This window comes from Vidua macroura, chromosome 11, assembly GCF_024509145.1.
Source record: "Vidua macroura isolate BioBank_ID:100142 chromosome 11, ASM2450914v1, whole genome shotgun sequence".
Taxonomy (NCBI): Eukaryota; Metazoa; Chordata; class Aves; order Passeriformes; family Viduidae; genus Vidua; species Vidua macroura.
Window position 1 is genome coordinate 10161855 of NC_071581.1, and position 15430 is coordinate 10177284.

The following is a 15430-nucleotide window of genomic DNA, read 5'->3' on the forward strand; positions in this document are numbered from 1 at the left end:
CTAGTTCCTTCTTTTTGAGGATACCATCAGTGCTGTAGAGGGCTTTAACGCCAACACGTACTTGGGAACATCAGAAGCAAAATCCAGAAAAGCTGGTGTGTACATTCTCCCACAGTTCAATACTACCCAGCACTGCCTCTCCAACCTGCCAGAGCACTGTGCTGTAAAGACAGACAAAGCAGTTGGGAGCCAAGTGTGGAAACGGTGATAACGCTGTCACAGCATCACCTTACCCGGGGGCATTGATGTCCCTAAAGCACTCAGAAGCAGGATTGAAGCGTGACGGTTCTCACAGGGCAGCTGCGACACCCACAGCTGTCACAGGGTGGCAAAACCCCCCAGAGCCGAGCGCTGCCCGAGCCCGTCTGCCTCTGCCCCCGGCAGCTCGCGTCCAGCACGGAGCTCACCCGCCCCAGAAGACAGAAAGTTCCCATTTACAAAATCCAAGGAGCCGCCCCGAAGCGCCTCAGCAGCGCCCCCGCCGTGAGGGGAGGCCGAGGCGCGGCCCCGCGCGGTGACAATGGGGCCGTGTGGGAGCGGCCCCCGCCGCGGTGACAATGGGGCCGTGTGGGAGCGGCCCCCGCCGCGGTGACAATGGGGCCGTGTGGGAGCGGCCCCCGCCGCGGTGACAATGGGGCCGCAGATGGCCGCGGATGGCAGAAGGACGCAGAAGGCAGGGGACAGCCGTGGCGAGCAGCGGGCAGCGCCGCGGGCACGGGCAGGCCGGCCGAGCGGGGCCCGAGAGGGGCAGCACCGCACAAGGCTGGCCCCGGCCCCTCCTCCTGGCACCCACAGGGGAACGCGCCGCTTTTTTCCGCAGAAAAAGGCAATTTCGGATGGTTAAACGGAGCTGGCTCGCAGGGCAGCGCGCACCGCGCTCTGGAGCGGCCTGAGTGGTGATCAGTCAACGTCTTGTCGCTCTCTCAGGGTGCTCGGTGTTTCTCATTTGGACACCTCCTGTCTCCCTCTGTCACCTAATCTGCCAGAATGCTGCTTGGTGTTCCTTTTTGTCAGGAAAGTAACAATAATTCACAAATACACAGATCAAAAGGCATATCCTTCTGTTTGCAGGAGACGGACCTTACAGTTCTTAGGACAACAGCAATGTAATAAAAACAGACAAAACTAAGAACAAAGCATCTCACAAGGGGCAGAAATGAGAAAAAAAGACAAAGCAATGAAGAGCACACCATGCTCCAATCAGCTCCAAAGCCCCGTGGCTGCAGCAGCTCCCACCATCTGGGTTTCTGCGGCCATACGCATGTTGGGCTCACATGCTCTCAGCCAGGACAGCACTTGCAGGAGCCGTTCTTGCCCTGGCTGATCCCTGACAACATTCCACAGGGACATGGCACCCCTGCCCTCTTGCACCTCAGACAAACTTAGACGATGCTTCTGGAGGAAAGAGGATTGCAGAAACCTTTAGGGTGTGGGCCAAAACAGGCTGTTTCGCAGACCAGGCAAAAAATCTTCGCTGTTCATACCAGAGAGTGATTTACACATTAAAAGCCTGATAAACACACCAAACCCCAGTCTACTCTTAGACATTGGTCAGACAGAGTAACTTGTACACTTTGGACATGCAATGTGCAGATTCACAGGGTGGAATTTTCATTAACTCCACTGGGAGGGTAGTACAGTTGTGGAGGGACACATCCCTTAGCTCCCTGACTTTTCCTCAGTAGGGTGATCTTGCCCAATCCACTCAGACATGTTCAGCACAAGGTGATCAGTCGCGCACTCCCTCAAATGGTCCTCAAATGTCTTTTGTCTTTCTTCTGGGAGGCAATTGGCTAAACACCTGACCAAATGTGGCGATCCCCCTGAAGGTGACAGATCAGACAAGAAAATAAACAAGTGCTGACTAGAACACAAATGTGTAAAGCTGCCTACATGGATAATAGGTGCTGGTTGCTGCTTCTTGACTAAGTATCTTCATGTCTTTTGGATGTGTGGGTACATAGTGAAGCTAAAGGCAAAGATTGTTCAGTGCATAAGGGCTGGTAGGGTAGACTGCTACAAATACAAGTCCTTTGTTAATCTAGTGCTTATATGAATTTATAGTTCAGTATTTTTCTAAACATGAAGATATTAAACTGTCTGTATGACATTTCATTACAGATTTAGAATTATTAATGAACTCCAACACTATACTTGTCCTAATGCCACTTGAATCATAAAGTGACATTTTGCCTAAAGCCCATCCTCAGCCAGAATTTCAGCACTTACCTGTGAGTGATCCATGTCACCCACACCTTGAACAGCCTGTGCCAGTGCCTGTCTGCACCACTACCACACAGGAGCTGCAAGTTACACAGACAGGCAGGGAAACATCACAGGGATTATGGAAAGGCTCTCCAGCCTGTTTTCAGTGTGTCATAGCTATTGAAATATAGCTGCCCTTGGAGCCAACACTTCTGACTGCTTTCCAAATGCCTTCAGCAGCACTTCTTGGCCACTAAGAAAAAGGGGGTGAAACCTCAGACATGTACCAGAAGCTGTGATATTATCTTTTTTCCACCTGCAGTTAGGCTCTGTTTTCCCTAGGAGCTTTTAACGGATACAGGAACTATATACTACCCTGGCAAAGCACTCCCTGGTGTGATTGCAACTATGGCAGCAAAGCTGTTTTGTACCAGTGCAGGGCTGCTCTGCTCCTGCTCCCCAGTGGCACCAGCAGCACAGGAAGCACCAGACAAAGGCCCCACGTTGTGCTGCAGAGGTCTGCCCCTAGAGCCCTGCCTGGCAAGGCTCCAGGCCCTGGAAAACAGGGTCAGACACCAGTTCTGCACCCTGGCATAGGCTAAGGACCACCTCTGTGAGCTGCAGGTGTCCAGTGTGCCGCAGATACAGCTCCATGGCAGGAACAAAGTAGTAGGCAGCTCTCCCTCTGCTTCTTTGCAGTAGCTTTCAGCCCCACACCCTAAACTGGATTTCTGTGGCCCCTAAAAAAGCAGTTATCAAGACAGCACCATCCCTTGCCATGTAATGATGACTGTTCATATGGGCCTGGTTATCTCAAAAATACCACAAAATAACCCAGTAGATTCATGGCAAGTAGGCACATTTGCCTATGTGGTCTTAGGAAATAAACATTTTTAAGAAATGGCATTGGTCCATTGGCATTCAAATATTACCCAAACACTGTAAGAGCAGAAGAGGACCACAGCTCATTTTTCCTAGACCTGGGGGCATAATCCAGCCCCTTTCTCCAACCTGACTTGGGCTGCTCATGAGTGAGGCTCACATGCCAAAAGGGATGAAGAAGATGGAGCAGGACCACAGCCCTCACTTGTGCTTTGGAGCCTCTTACCTGTCACAGCACATGCCACAGTCAAGACAGCCACAATACACAAGAGTAGCACCAAACAATACCAGAAGGCGTTAAGCATTCACCCATACACAATAACAACATGCCACTTCAGAAGGCAGCAAGTGTCTGCCCTTCTTGTTCTTTAGCCCCACCTTTTATACCCTCATGTTCATGCATTGCCCCTGTGTGCCCTCTGTTCCCTTTGTGGTTGGTCAGTGCCCCTGGGCACTCCATGGCTATTGCTGTCAGTGCTGCTCACCGGCTTCTCACAGCTGTGCCCACTGGGGATGAGGCTGGGCCCAGCCCCATCCCAATCACCACAAACTGTGTGCCTACACATACCTCTCAAAGGCCAGGTGCAAAACCAAACTATCCCTTTATTCTACCCCTGCCCATGGTCAGGGTTTGGGACAGATGAAACATGAGCTTAAGCACTGCTTGGCACTGCTGGGCTGAGCAGGTACCCAGCACCCTGACCCACACCCACCTTTCCACTAACATGGGGAATACATGCAGCTCCAAACAGGATCCCTGCGTGGGGAGTTCCCCATCTCAGCACAGTGACTGCGCACCTACTTTTAACTAGTCAGCAGGGAGATGCTCAGACAAAGGCATGTGTTTCAGTACAGCACTACTAAGGCAGCTCTCCGAGCTGCATGGAAACATCAGTTCAACTCTTGGGACTCACAATGCAGTACCTTTTCCTGAAGATAGAAACCTACATCTTTTTCATTTCTGAAGGCTTGCCTAGAAGTGATCCAATATCATTTCAAACCAGTGTCAGGCAAAGAGCCTCCTTTTTCAATATCTCCATTGTAAGAACCTGCTACCTTTTCTTTTGGCACGGAGAAAATGGCACATGAGCTCTTTCTACAGCAGCTGCTGTACATTGCCAGCTTTTTTTGCAAAGGCATGTCTATGAGCCTGTACTGCAAGATACTTTTCCATTTCCCATCTTAAAGTAGTACAATTGAGTTAGGAACATGCTTCTATTATGAAAAGGAATAATGAATTGGTGATTTCATTAACTAATTTTTCAGCCTGTAAACATCTCTTCTGTGGTTTAGAGAGAAATAGTCAGGTTGAAAGTTAACACTCTTTTCTAGAAACAGATCATTTCAGTATGATGCTGATGAAGAAACAGTGAGCTAAGAATAATCTAGATGCAAATGGAACTGTCCTCTTTGGAATGAAGAAAAGCCATTCCTGGTTTTGTTGTATTAGGATTCATAAATTTATCACAAGCCACATTGATCCTAAGCTCTGACTGTTCATGTAATGCTATTTCAGCAGAATAAAAACCATCTATCGTTTCTCTCCAACAGGACATTCTTCCTTTTTTTTATTTTTTGAGAAAGTTGTAACTGTTCTTAAGTTAGGCCTGCTCTGGTGCTTCCTGCTGTAAAGATGACCCTACTTCAGTTGTGCCCAAAGTTGTACTTCCATTGTTGCCTTCCCTTACTGCTCTGAAGGAACTGTGTGTGTGCAACAGGACTATCAACATCAGCAGGGATCTAAACGTGGGCTGCCGCATCAACAAGCTGTGCCACCCTTGCACTTGTAAAAAAGCTCACTGTATAAACTAATTTAGGCATTGACTATATGTCCATGAAAACATATTTCCTGCAAAATATCACTTACGTGCTCCTAGCCCAGACATGGCCCAGTGACAACCAGTTGTGCTCTAGTTCAGTGCAGCGATTTTGAAAGGCTCAGACTGCGCATGTTCCCATGCCAAAACCTTGTACTTTGTGGGAATGGGTAACCACATCATTTCAGCTGTCACAACTGCTGAATAGTTATGATGGTTATGATTCATTCAAGCCGGAGACACCAGGAGAACTACATCTTTCTAACTTTCCAGAGGTGTCCATGGTCCTTAAAATGACTGTTTACCTGACCTCTTTACCATAAGATAAGTTTAAAAAGAGTAGAAGAAAGCCTGGCAATTGGCTCTGTTGGCATTTACACAGAGCTACAATACCTGGGGGTCTGGGGTGGGTAAAATATGCAGCCTCCTACCACGGTCTGCAAGGCCTGATCCAATATCTGTGCATTTGTATACAATGCAGAAAATTAATTTTTGTATTGAAACAAAGCACGGAGATATGGGCAAGGCAGCTATAGGTCTGGTTCTTCTATTCTTGCTGAAAATTTTAAAATATTAACGACTATTATAAGCTAGCAATACCTTTTCATAGTACATGTTCTTACCTCACCTCAACCTACCGTGGAGCCAGGGAGGTACATCCAGAAGCAAACACAATACCAGACACAGAACCATGGCTTTTGCTTTCCCTCCTCCTGGGCTGCAGAGTGCTCTGTGCCATCAGGTGAGTGATCACTGAGATTCAGCCACCCCAGCAGCAGCAGCAGCAGCAATGCAGGGGGCACTGACAGACAGACAAGCTCTGACGCTAAGCTCATGTATTCCCTTTATTGAACTGTACTAGTTATTGCAATCAGATTAAGTCACATTTATAAAGCAGACCATCCAGTTGCACTGAAACCGATTATATTCATTACATAGTTTTAATCACTGTCCGGTGAACTGGCAAATCCAATCAAAGCATTAGTCTTTAATTAAAAAATTAAAAAGAAATATTCAGACAATAGCCAAGCAATCACATCACAATGCACAGTTACCTAAAATTGCAATTAAAAAGCAGTTAACAAAAAAAGAAAAAAATCACACCTAATCTTTAACTATCAATATAATACAAGAAGCAACAAAGGGCAACAGCATCAAAGCAGATTTATCTAACACTATAAATTCAGTCAGAAGCAGAAGCTCTAAAGTACACTAGCTGAAGCAGGACAATAAAAAATACTGAGCATGGAATACTTTTAATCTCTTCCATTAATATTCATTTCCAGCTGCTTATAATAGCAGCGCCTCATGGCCAAATCATTAGAGTTTTACATCTGGGTTGCAAATGACACTTTGATTGGATGTAATGTTCAAATGGTCCTCCCCACTGTGCCACCGTCAAGTCTTCTGCAGAGAGGTGTCCTGTAGTGCCAGTGGCTCACTGTGCGTGCTGGCTCAATGTGTGGTTCTGGAAAGACGAAAAAAGGAGACATGCATGAGGGGCAGAATAATAGAAAGCATGCCCATACCCTCCCACTCAGTACCATTTATGCAGAGCTCAACATAAAAGCTTCTCAATTATTACAAAACAAAATGCAATAAAGAAAAAGTACTCATAAGTAACAGCTGCCAATATGACATATTTGCTTTGTTCTGACAGATCTGTTAATGCTGGCATGAACTTAGAAAAAAAATTGCTACAAGCCAAGTATAGTCATGAAGGTTCCCTTTTTTTTTCTCCTTTCAGTATATATAAAGAAAATGGTAACTTCATGGGCAAAAAAATGTCTTTAGGGATTCCCTTCCCTGTAACAATTAAAAAAAATAAAAATCTGAATCGTGAGGGAACCCTTGCCATATTTTATTCTTTTATTCTCACTCATACCGGGTGCAAGTACTGGCAGCAAGAGACACCAGATTGTGACACACACTTCTCAGTCCAAGAAATACTTCGGCAATAACAGCTGAACCGCCAGCTCAGGCACCAGGGTAATATTCCCAGCAGAAAAAAGGCTGGACATTTAACCCAGAAGTTAAATCTCTTTAAAGAATATACTTTTCTCTACACATTTCTTTCAGCAGTTTAGAGTATCTTTTGTTCCCTTTTTTCCTTTCTGGTAGATTTGTAATAGCCTCAATGTCATCACAGTATCTCACATCAGAGGATGCTGACCTGTCTTGCCATTTTGCGTAGGAGCCAATAAATTGTGGAGCCAACCTCGGAAGCGTATTTTTAGAGCAGTACTGATTCACCTACATTTTGTGTTCTGACTAAAACCCCAGTCTTACACATAAGCTTAGCTTTATTTGTATGATTATCCAATTATTTGAGCAACTAGAGAAGTGGTTCATGGTGAGGTTTTCTTGAGCTGAGTCCCCAGCATCCCCAAATATAAAAATTCATTTGTGCTATTTCAAGCCTAAGCAATTTCCCTAGTCTCCATCTGCCTAATAACAGAGCCGGGCAAGTCCGCCAGCTTGAAGAATAAGTTTTTAAACACAAAATGAATTTTGAATCTAATTATTTATTTACAGTGATGAAGCTTTAAAATAAAGTAAGATATTTTAACTTTTCATAAATCATCTGCTCCTTCTACGCTATCCACAGCTACATCCTGATCAGGATAAAAGAGCAATCCCCCGCTTTATCCAGAAACGACATCTCCCCGATGGAAATCGCCCGTGGAAAGAGCTGATGGGCGGCGGGGCGGTGCGGGCCGGCGGCGGTGACCCCGTTTGCGGCGGAGCAGGAGCGTTTCTGGCCCGCGCACTCCCAAAGCACGACCACCAGGTGTCAGAAGCGCTGCTGAGTTCCCGAACCACGGCCGGAGCTCCCGGCGCTGCCGGGCCGGGCTCTGGGCTCCGCGCGGAGCCGGCCCGGGCGGCGGGAGCGGGGCAGCACCGCGGATGGAGCCCTTGCGAACGAAATACCAGCTGGGGAAATCATAAAGTCACTGCTTCGGCATAGCACCGGCCCTCTCAGCACACCCCTGCCTGTGACACTGAATATGCAGAACCACAAATCAGAAATTTGTGAATTGACAGCTGGAACTGCTTTGCTGTTAGACAATTTAACACCACCAAACACAAAATTCAATGGCTTTTTCCTTTGATATACATGGAAATTTTCCTGGCCTTAAGAAGGCGTGACCTTTGCAGTGCTGGATGTTATTCTCAAGTCTAACAATGACTTTATGGAGGAGGATGGATGGAGTCCTGCACACACAATAGCAGCACTGACAAGAAGCTTGCCCACTAAACCTAGCTGGGGAAGCATGAAAATGTGAAAGAATACACAGGCTCCTCTGTGCTCACACACTCCTCAGCATTTTAACAATGGCCATTCCTTGTGCACTTCATTGCAGTTCTATTTTTAGGTCATCCTGAATACCAATAAAAAACCCAAAAGGTTTACCATCTTCAAATTGAAAGAAGGGCTATTTGTGGTAGACAAATCCATACTTAGTTAGGCAGTGTCATTTAAAAGATAATGCACAATCAGCACTGGATGCATGATGCACAGCCTACAGTCAGGGAACATGATTTCAAAGTTGTGTGGCTGCTGCATTGATTACACCAGGCAGGTCAATAAAGGAATGGTATGTGGCTCTAAATCTGATAATGAAGCTTTTTTTTGTGAGCCCTCCCTCCTCAAACATCAGCTAATAACATGTTCTGAACATTCCCAATACAAGAAATACACTGGGTTTGGGTTCAGAATTTGTCAAAGGAACAAACAGATTGTACTCAAATACTGCAGCCATTTAGAGCTGGGTCAGGCAGAAGCTGAGAAATCAGCTGTGCCATAGGGCTAGGAGTCTAAAAATTACATTTTTCATATGCAAATCTTGATTTTGTCTTAGTATCTTGGGAATGTACCATTTATTCCCTGTGCATGCATTATTGACAATCAATATGCTGGCTAGTGCCTGGACCATGCAGTAAAGAGATAGAGCCATGTTTTACACAGGGCCTCACAAACAGGTCTGTGATGCCTAGGGACACGAGAGCCTGTGTGCTCTGCATCCTTCCCCTGCCTTTCTGAGCAGATCCTGCTCAAGCCATGGCCACAAATGCCAAATCCTGCATGCCCAGGTGCTGGTGAACACTGGGTGAAGGCTAAATTACCACCACTGTGTGTGTTTGAAAGCCCCATGAGAACCTCTTTATATCTATCCTCTGCCACCCATATAGGTTTCTCACATACTAAAATGTATTTCAAAACACGTCTTCTGAAAAAATAGTCTGGCAACTTGTCTTCTATTACTAGCAATTGTCATTTCTTATCTTCTTGCTTCTACTCTCTGTACCCCATGCATCTGCAGCTCATTGGAATTGCACTCTGCAGATGTCAGAAAGCATCTCACCCATTCAGGGCTTATGTCTGTTCTCTCACACATGCGTTTTCTGTATTTGACCCATGGTTTTTCAAATGCCTTTATTAGGCACTCTTTTGTGTGCCCAGACACAGAAAATTCCCCTGACCAGACTTTTGGAGCAATTGAAAATCAAGTATTAAGAATGCCCTGTGCCTTAGTAGGAACAGTTTTGACCCCAGTGGAGTCACTGGGCTGTTCCAGGCAGCAGAAGGAAATCATAAAGACCAGAAGGAAGCAAGTGTTTTGAAACGTGATACTACAGGAGTGCTGCTACCTAAGCAGCCTAAGGAAGCTTCACCCACCTTTCCAGCAGGAGGGTGGGCTGGCTGAAAACAGCTCGGGTGTGATTTTTCAACTCCAGAAATTATAGTTATAGAAAAAAAAAATTAATGGTGGTTTCCAGAGGAAAACAGAGCAGCCACAAAAATGCAGGCCCTCCAGGAACACTCCTGTGTGTGTGCACATGCCTACCAGCTCCAAGGCCATCCATACACGTGCCCGTCTGGGGCCAGCAGGAGGCACGACATCATTTGGAAGCTGAACAGGAAAAATGGTTCTTCCCAACTCCTGTTAGACCCCCTGGTTTACACACAGCTCACAGCTGATACCCCACTGAATACATCATTCTGAGACATTATTGCAGCTGGAAAACTCTACAGCAGCACTAAGTCACCTGTCAAGATCAAGTAAGTCACAGCTTATTTATAGGATAAGGTTGGAAAATCTCTTCTTAATAATCATGCAAGATGGATAGCAATTCCATTAGCTATGTCACTGGGAAAAATGCAACTACCCCAAGTCTTGGGGCTGTTGCAGTGTTTAAGTGGAATTTTCTACTGGCTGCACAATCCCCAGATGAACCATTTATGGAAGTGTCTGTGATCAAGGAACTGGGTGATGGGTTTTGCAGGAAATAAAAAGATTTCAAAGAATGGTTAATTATTGTCCATGTAGATATTGATTGCTCTCCAGATCTTCCCTGGAGACACCCCCTGCCTGCCCTCTGGATGCAGATCAAGCCATTTCTGCAGGACATCCACAATGAATATTTCTCTGTTTTCTTACATGCATGATTATGAAAACACTGGCATGACAATCTCCATTTTCAGAGCTCTGTGTCAAGAAGGAAAGCATCAGGCTTGAAAGATGATCACTTACAACAGTTCAAAGAACCCTTATAAGCTATATAAAGATCGAGAGAAAAAACACACACAAAAAGCAGCACATGATGGAGTAAAGCTCCAAGCCAGGCAGTCAAGCTGGGAGTCTCCCACACTGCAACGACACTCACTGCCAACAAGTCACAGGTGTACTACACAGGAGCAGGTGAAAAAAATAAAATGCAACTGTGAGGGGTGTGATAATGGTTTGGGGCCATAACACATCCAGTCTACAGTGCCATTGTGCATCTGTTATGGATTTAGACGTTTTCTATCAGCCATTTAGAAATACACTGTCTATGTGCATGAGCACATACCCCTAAAAAACTATATGTTATACAAAGGTTAAGAAATGGCCTAATAAGGCTGGTGATGCCCCCACCCTCAGGTGAAATTCATATGCCTTTTGCAGTGTTACACAGAGACTGGGACTCTGATGAAAGGCTACAAAGCCTCTCTCCCCTTCCAAAGGCCAATGAAATGAACAGAAACCAGTCCTCAAATAATTTCAGTAAGAATTATGGAGATAATAGATTCATGTGACCATCAGCCAACATGAAAATTAACTGGTAATTAGCCATTGGGTGACCTATTAATCCCAATATTTTTTCTCAGGGTGTGGGGGGTCCTCCAGACCTAGGTAAGAGCCCAGGTAGTTTCTTTCTGCCTCTCCCCACCTCTGTTCAGGTTTCTATCGCCCTTCAGGCACTGTCTGATTCTAAGCCCAGAGATCGGGGTCATGGCTGGGGAGCACTGGGACTGTGTCTCCTCCTCCCCATTCTCTCTCCTTTTCCCTTTACAGAGCAGGGCTTGGAAACAAGAGAAGTGATGCCTCCACTGACTGCCAAAATGCACAGCTTGCCAGACAAAAACTAAACCTCAGATTCAGGCATTGACTTGAAGCAAAGGTTTGTCTCACATTTGAACATATATATATATAAAGACAAAACAAAACCTCCAAATTGCTACAAACAGAAGCTAGAGTGTCTAAATATTTATGAAATACCATCTGTAGCAATCTTTTTTCAATGTTTTACATCTTTTCAATTCAAACTGGTCCAAAAATAAATCTCTCAGCCGTTATTACTCATTACACATCCATAAGCACACACATGTATGTGCATAGGTACTATTTCCCTTTAACAGCAATCCATAAAGATAGATATCTTTATGCCTTGACTTTATAAAGGGATTACTTTAGGCAGAGGACACAAGATGACCCTTGCTTTAGCCATTGGAGATTATGCTCTCTACAGAAAGCTGTGAGCCTTAAATTGGAGCTGCTCTAATCCTAAACTGGAGAGGCATTCAAGGGATGCCATGACCCAGAAGAGCAAGAAGAAAAAAAATTAATAAAAAAAGACACACTGGAGGAGGATGGTGGGAAAGGAAAGTGGAAAAGAAAGAATAGCAAGCTTGCTTTACAGGATGAAATTGTTTATTTTTAATTTTAATTTCTGGTTTCTACTTTCCCTTTGCTATCAGACTCTAAAGAAAAATCACCTTTGCACCCCCTTGCAGTTTGTATGTGCTTATTTTTAGAACTGTTTGACAATTATCCAAGGGTCTAAGACTAACAGATGGCCTGTCTTAAAGCCTCATATGTTCACTAGTTTGCACTTCTGACAAACAGTAAATGTACTCAAGAGCGTGCCATAAACAGGGCTGAATGAATACTCAGAACACAATTTAGTTAATACACTTCATTAAAACTGATAGTGGTAACCAATGTTTCTCATAAAACCAGGTGTTAATTGCCCTTCCAGTTGTTTCAGGTAACTTATGCAGTGACATTTATATGTTTAGATCATAGTTTTTCAGGCAGCGCTTTCTTTTCCCTTGGTGTTTCACCCACTACATAAAATGCTTGTAACGAATGAAAACTCCAAGTTATCATGGTATGCAATAAAAAAAAAAATTGTCAGGCAAGACAGGTTCACATGTCCCTTCTTTATTTGAAGAGTCCCTTGAAATGGAGGTAGAGGCAAACGAAAGGTGGCACATCCTTTGTGAAAGGCAATGGCTGCCTGTGTTACGGCTTCCTTCATCTCTGAGCATCTGATAACTTGCCATTTGTCAGTCAGTCCCTGTGTCAGCACACTTTGAGATGGCACTTCAACAAATGCAGGTAGAAAGCTGTCCTTTACAAGTTATTGAACCAGGAAAAAAAAATCATTTTGAGTGTCTAAGAAAATATGCCTGGAGGTTTGTTGTCGACTGAAAAGTGAAGTTGCCCGTTTCCAATGGAAATAGCTGCTTTTGAGTTACTCTGATGCTTGCACGTGCTTACTCCAGGGGTAAGCGCACCTTTCACTGGTACTGGGACACAGGAACACTCATCTGTGCCAGGACTGAGCTGCCCCTGGGGTTTCTGTACCCACTGGGGAGGATGAGCAGCCTCCCACAGTGCCTGCTCACCCGGGGGACCCCCTCAGCCCCCCCCCCGAAACCTGCCCGGCTCCTCCGGTCACCGGGACCCTGCACTTCATCTGCCATCCAAGGGAAGGTTCGGAATTCCGAACATTTACGGTGGGGGAAAGCCGTTCCACACGTGACTGCCTAAATGCTGACTGCTTTTTCTTTAGTAACTCTTTTTCCGCGGCCGGCGCGTTCCTCCGCAGCTGCCGGTGCGGGTGTGGGTGTGCAGAGCCCGGCCGAGCCCCGGCCAGCCTTTGTTCTGCACCGGGGCAGCTGCAGCGCCCAGCGCCGCACTGCCTCGGCTCCAGCGCCTTACTACACTGCTTCTGCCCGTTGGAATCCATTCTTGAATTTTGATAGGTGCTTCTGACTTACTCTGGTTTGAAAAATTACCTTTCTATACAAATACCTTTCTTGGAGTTATTTTTCCCAGCGCCAGATTCTTCTCATACTCACTAAGAATTATTAGATGATTTATGAATTTAATTGGTCTTCTAATTCAGGTTGTTAATCCTAATCAGACTTTGAAAACTCACCTAACATGCTTTACCCTTTCCACTTGAGACTAATAATTTTGTATCATCAGTCTTCTAGATCTGCCATCTCTATTCTTCTCTAAAACTCAGAATAAACCTAGTTGAGCCTATTACAAGTGAACTCCACGCACAACCTAAGCCTGGCATAGCCTCTTGTATTCTATTAAATGCCTCACCGAAAAGTCTATACACTTCTTCCAAAAACACTGGGTAAAATGCTGAAGTACAAAAGCAAACTGAAGCCTTTCGGAAAATCTCCTTACCACAGCACTTTGGAAATAAAAACCACAGAGGAATACATTATTAAGAGATAACCAGAGTCTTCTGTTAGAGAAACTAGCTGTAAACACACCGTGATTCACTGAGGCACCCAATAAAAACAAGGAGCTAATAATACCTGTCCTGAGGGACCACACGCTCCTGAGAGTTTCACTCAGAAATGCAAATTTATCAGCATCCTTGTAGTCTCCAGCATACCATGCACAAGATCAAAAATAAGAAGGGAAGAACCTTACACTTCCTAAATATAAAGTAAGAGGGACAAAATACTGTTGTCAGAAGTGCATGAAACCGTAATATTTTTAGAATACCTTCACTCCTTCCTTAGCCCCACTGTTACTTCCTGTCTGGATTCCAGAGCCATTTCTGATCCCAAGAGCAGAAAATGGTTTGCAGGATCCAGCACAGTGCTCTGCTGCCAGTGGTGCTATTTTAACCTGGGCTTGCTCAGTCCATGTTTTCCTGGGAAGCTGGTCCCACAGTCACTCGGGGTCACGGCCACCCCTGCTCCTCCATGACATGTCACAAACCCAGCATGCAGCAGCACGAATGCCCTGTGCCCAGCTTTGAAGTGACCCTCCAAAGCTGTCCTCGAGAATGCAAACACCCACCTCCAGTCTGTTTTCAAACCTAAGCTACAGTAATCAGAGAAAGCATTTCATGCCCACAGGGACACTCCTTTGCCTGTATACTACACCAAAAACCCAAATGCACACCCCAGTGCTGACCTGTTTCCAATCTACTTACAGGTCCTACTCAGGGAAGCAAAGTTTCAAAATAATTTTCAAGAGGTAAACCATTTTCCAGGAATCTTTCTTAGGTTTTCCTCTCAAAAGCATGAAATTGATGATTTCTTAGAAACCAATCCAAATCTTATCTCATTAATCCCTCCTTGATCTAAGGTAAATCATACTGCATAAACCAGTTAATTGTTCACTTCTGTGAAGGCTGGAATCATCATTATGGAACACGGTGTGCCTCCTCTAAACACCAAATGATTCTTGATTGGGTCTTTATTATAGGACCAGGATGGTGTCTTTTCAAAAAATACTTAGAGCAAGAGTGAAACACTTTACATAGCACCTTTAGAAGTTAAAATGCATAGGGCAAAGCTTCACTGAGGGATTTTTCCATGGGAATAGAAATCAACAAAAGGCAGGAAATTGAGAGTTGAACCTAAAACTTACTCTGCTGTTCTTTGGTATGGCAAGGGTCACTGAACACCATCTGATTACTTTTTGTTGGTTTTTTCCTCAGCACCAGCTAGGTATTCCTGGTATTAAGGACAGGTTTCTGTCTTAATGGTGAATTTTAAAGCAAACTAACAGGGGCAGGTCTCACATTCATAATTTAGGCAACATCCTCCACTGAATGATGGGAGCTGCAGCTGAACCAAGTTCCTTGGGCTAAATAAGCAAGTGTGGACAGCCAGACTTGACACAAGCAGCACCTGCCTGCAGCAGGACCACAGCCCTTCAACCACTAATTCCTTTAGGAAGGAGCAACTAAAGTAAAATTCCATCTAATGGAATACTCATTGGACAAATTGTATTGCCTTGTGTTATGGATACACTTTTCTTAGGGGCAGATAAATATTCCTGTCACGTGGCACCCACACACTGCTCGTGCTGACAAAATGGCTGGTCAGCGACCTGTTGCCTTGGACATAATGGTTGTTATTGCTGGTTTCTAATTTCAAAAGGGGAAAAAATCCTCCAATGCAAGCAGCTCTGCTATAAAATAGCAAGGCCATA

At 45.0% G+C, this 15430-nt stretch overlaps 1 protein-coding gene across 3 annotated transcripts in view; it reads right to left on the reverse strand.

Annotated features, from left to right (window-relative positions):
- Positions 1-5725: 5725 nt before the first annotated feature.
- ZNF423 (zinc finger protein 423) overlaps positions 5726-15430 on the reverse strand; it is a 225979-nt gene continuing 216274 nt past the window's right edge. For all 3 annotated transcript variants that reach the window (XM_053987539.1, XM_053987538.1, XM_053987540.1), the window contains one exon: positions 5726-6372. In XM_053987539.1, the coding sequence (XP_053843514.1) occupies positions 6343-6372 (30 nt within the window). In that variant the 3' untranslated portion in view covers positions 5726-6342. The remainder of the gene's footprint in view (positions 6373-15430) is intronic.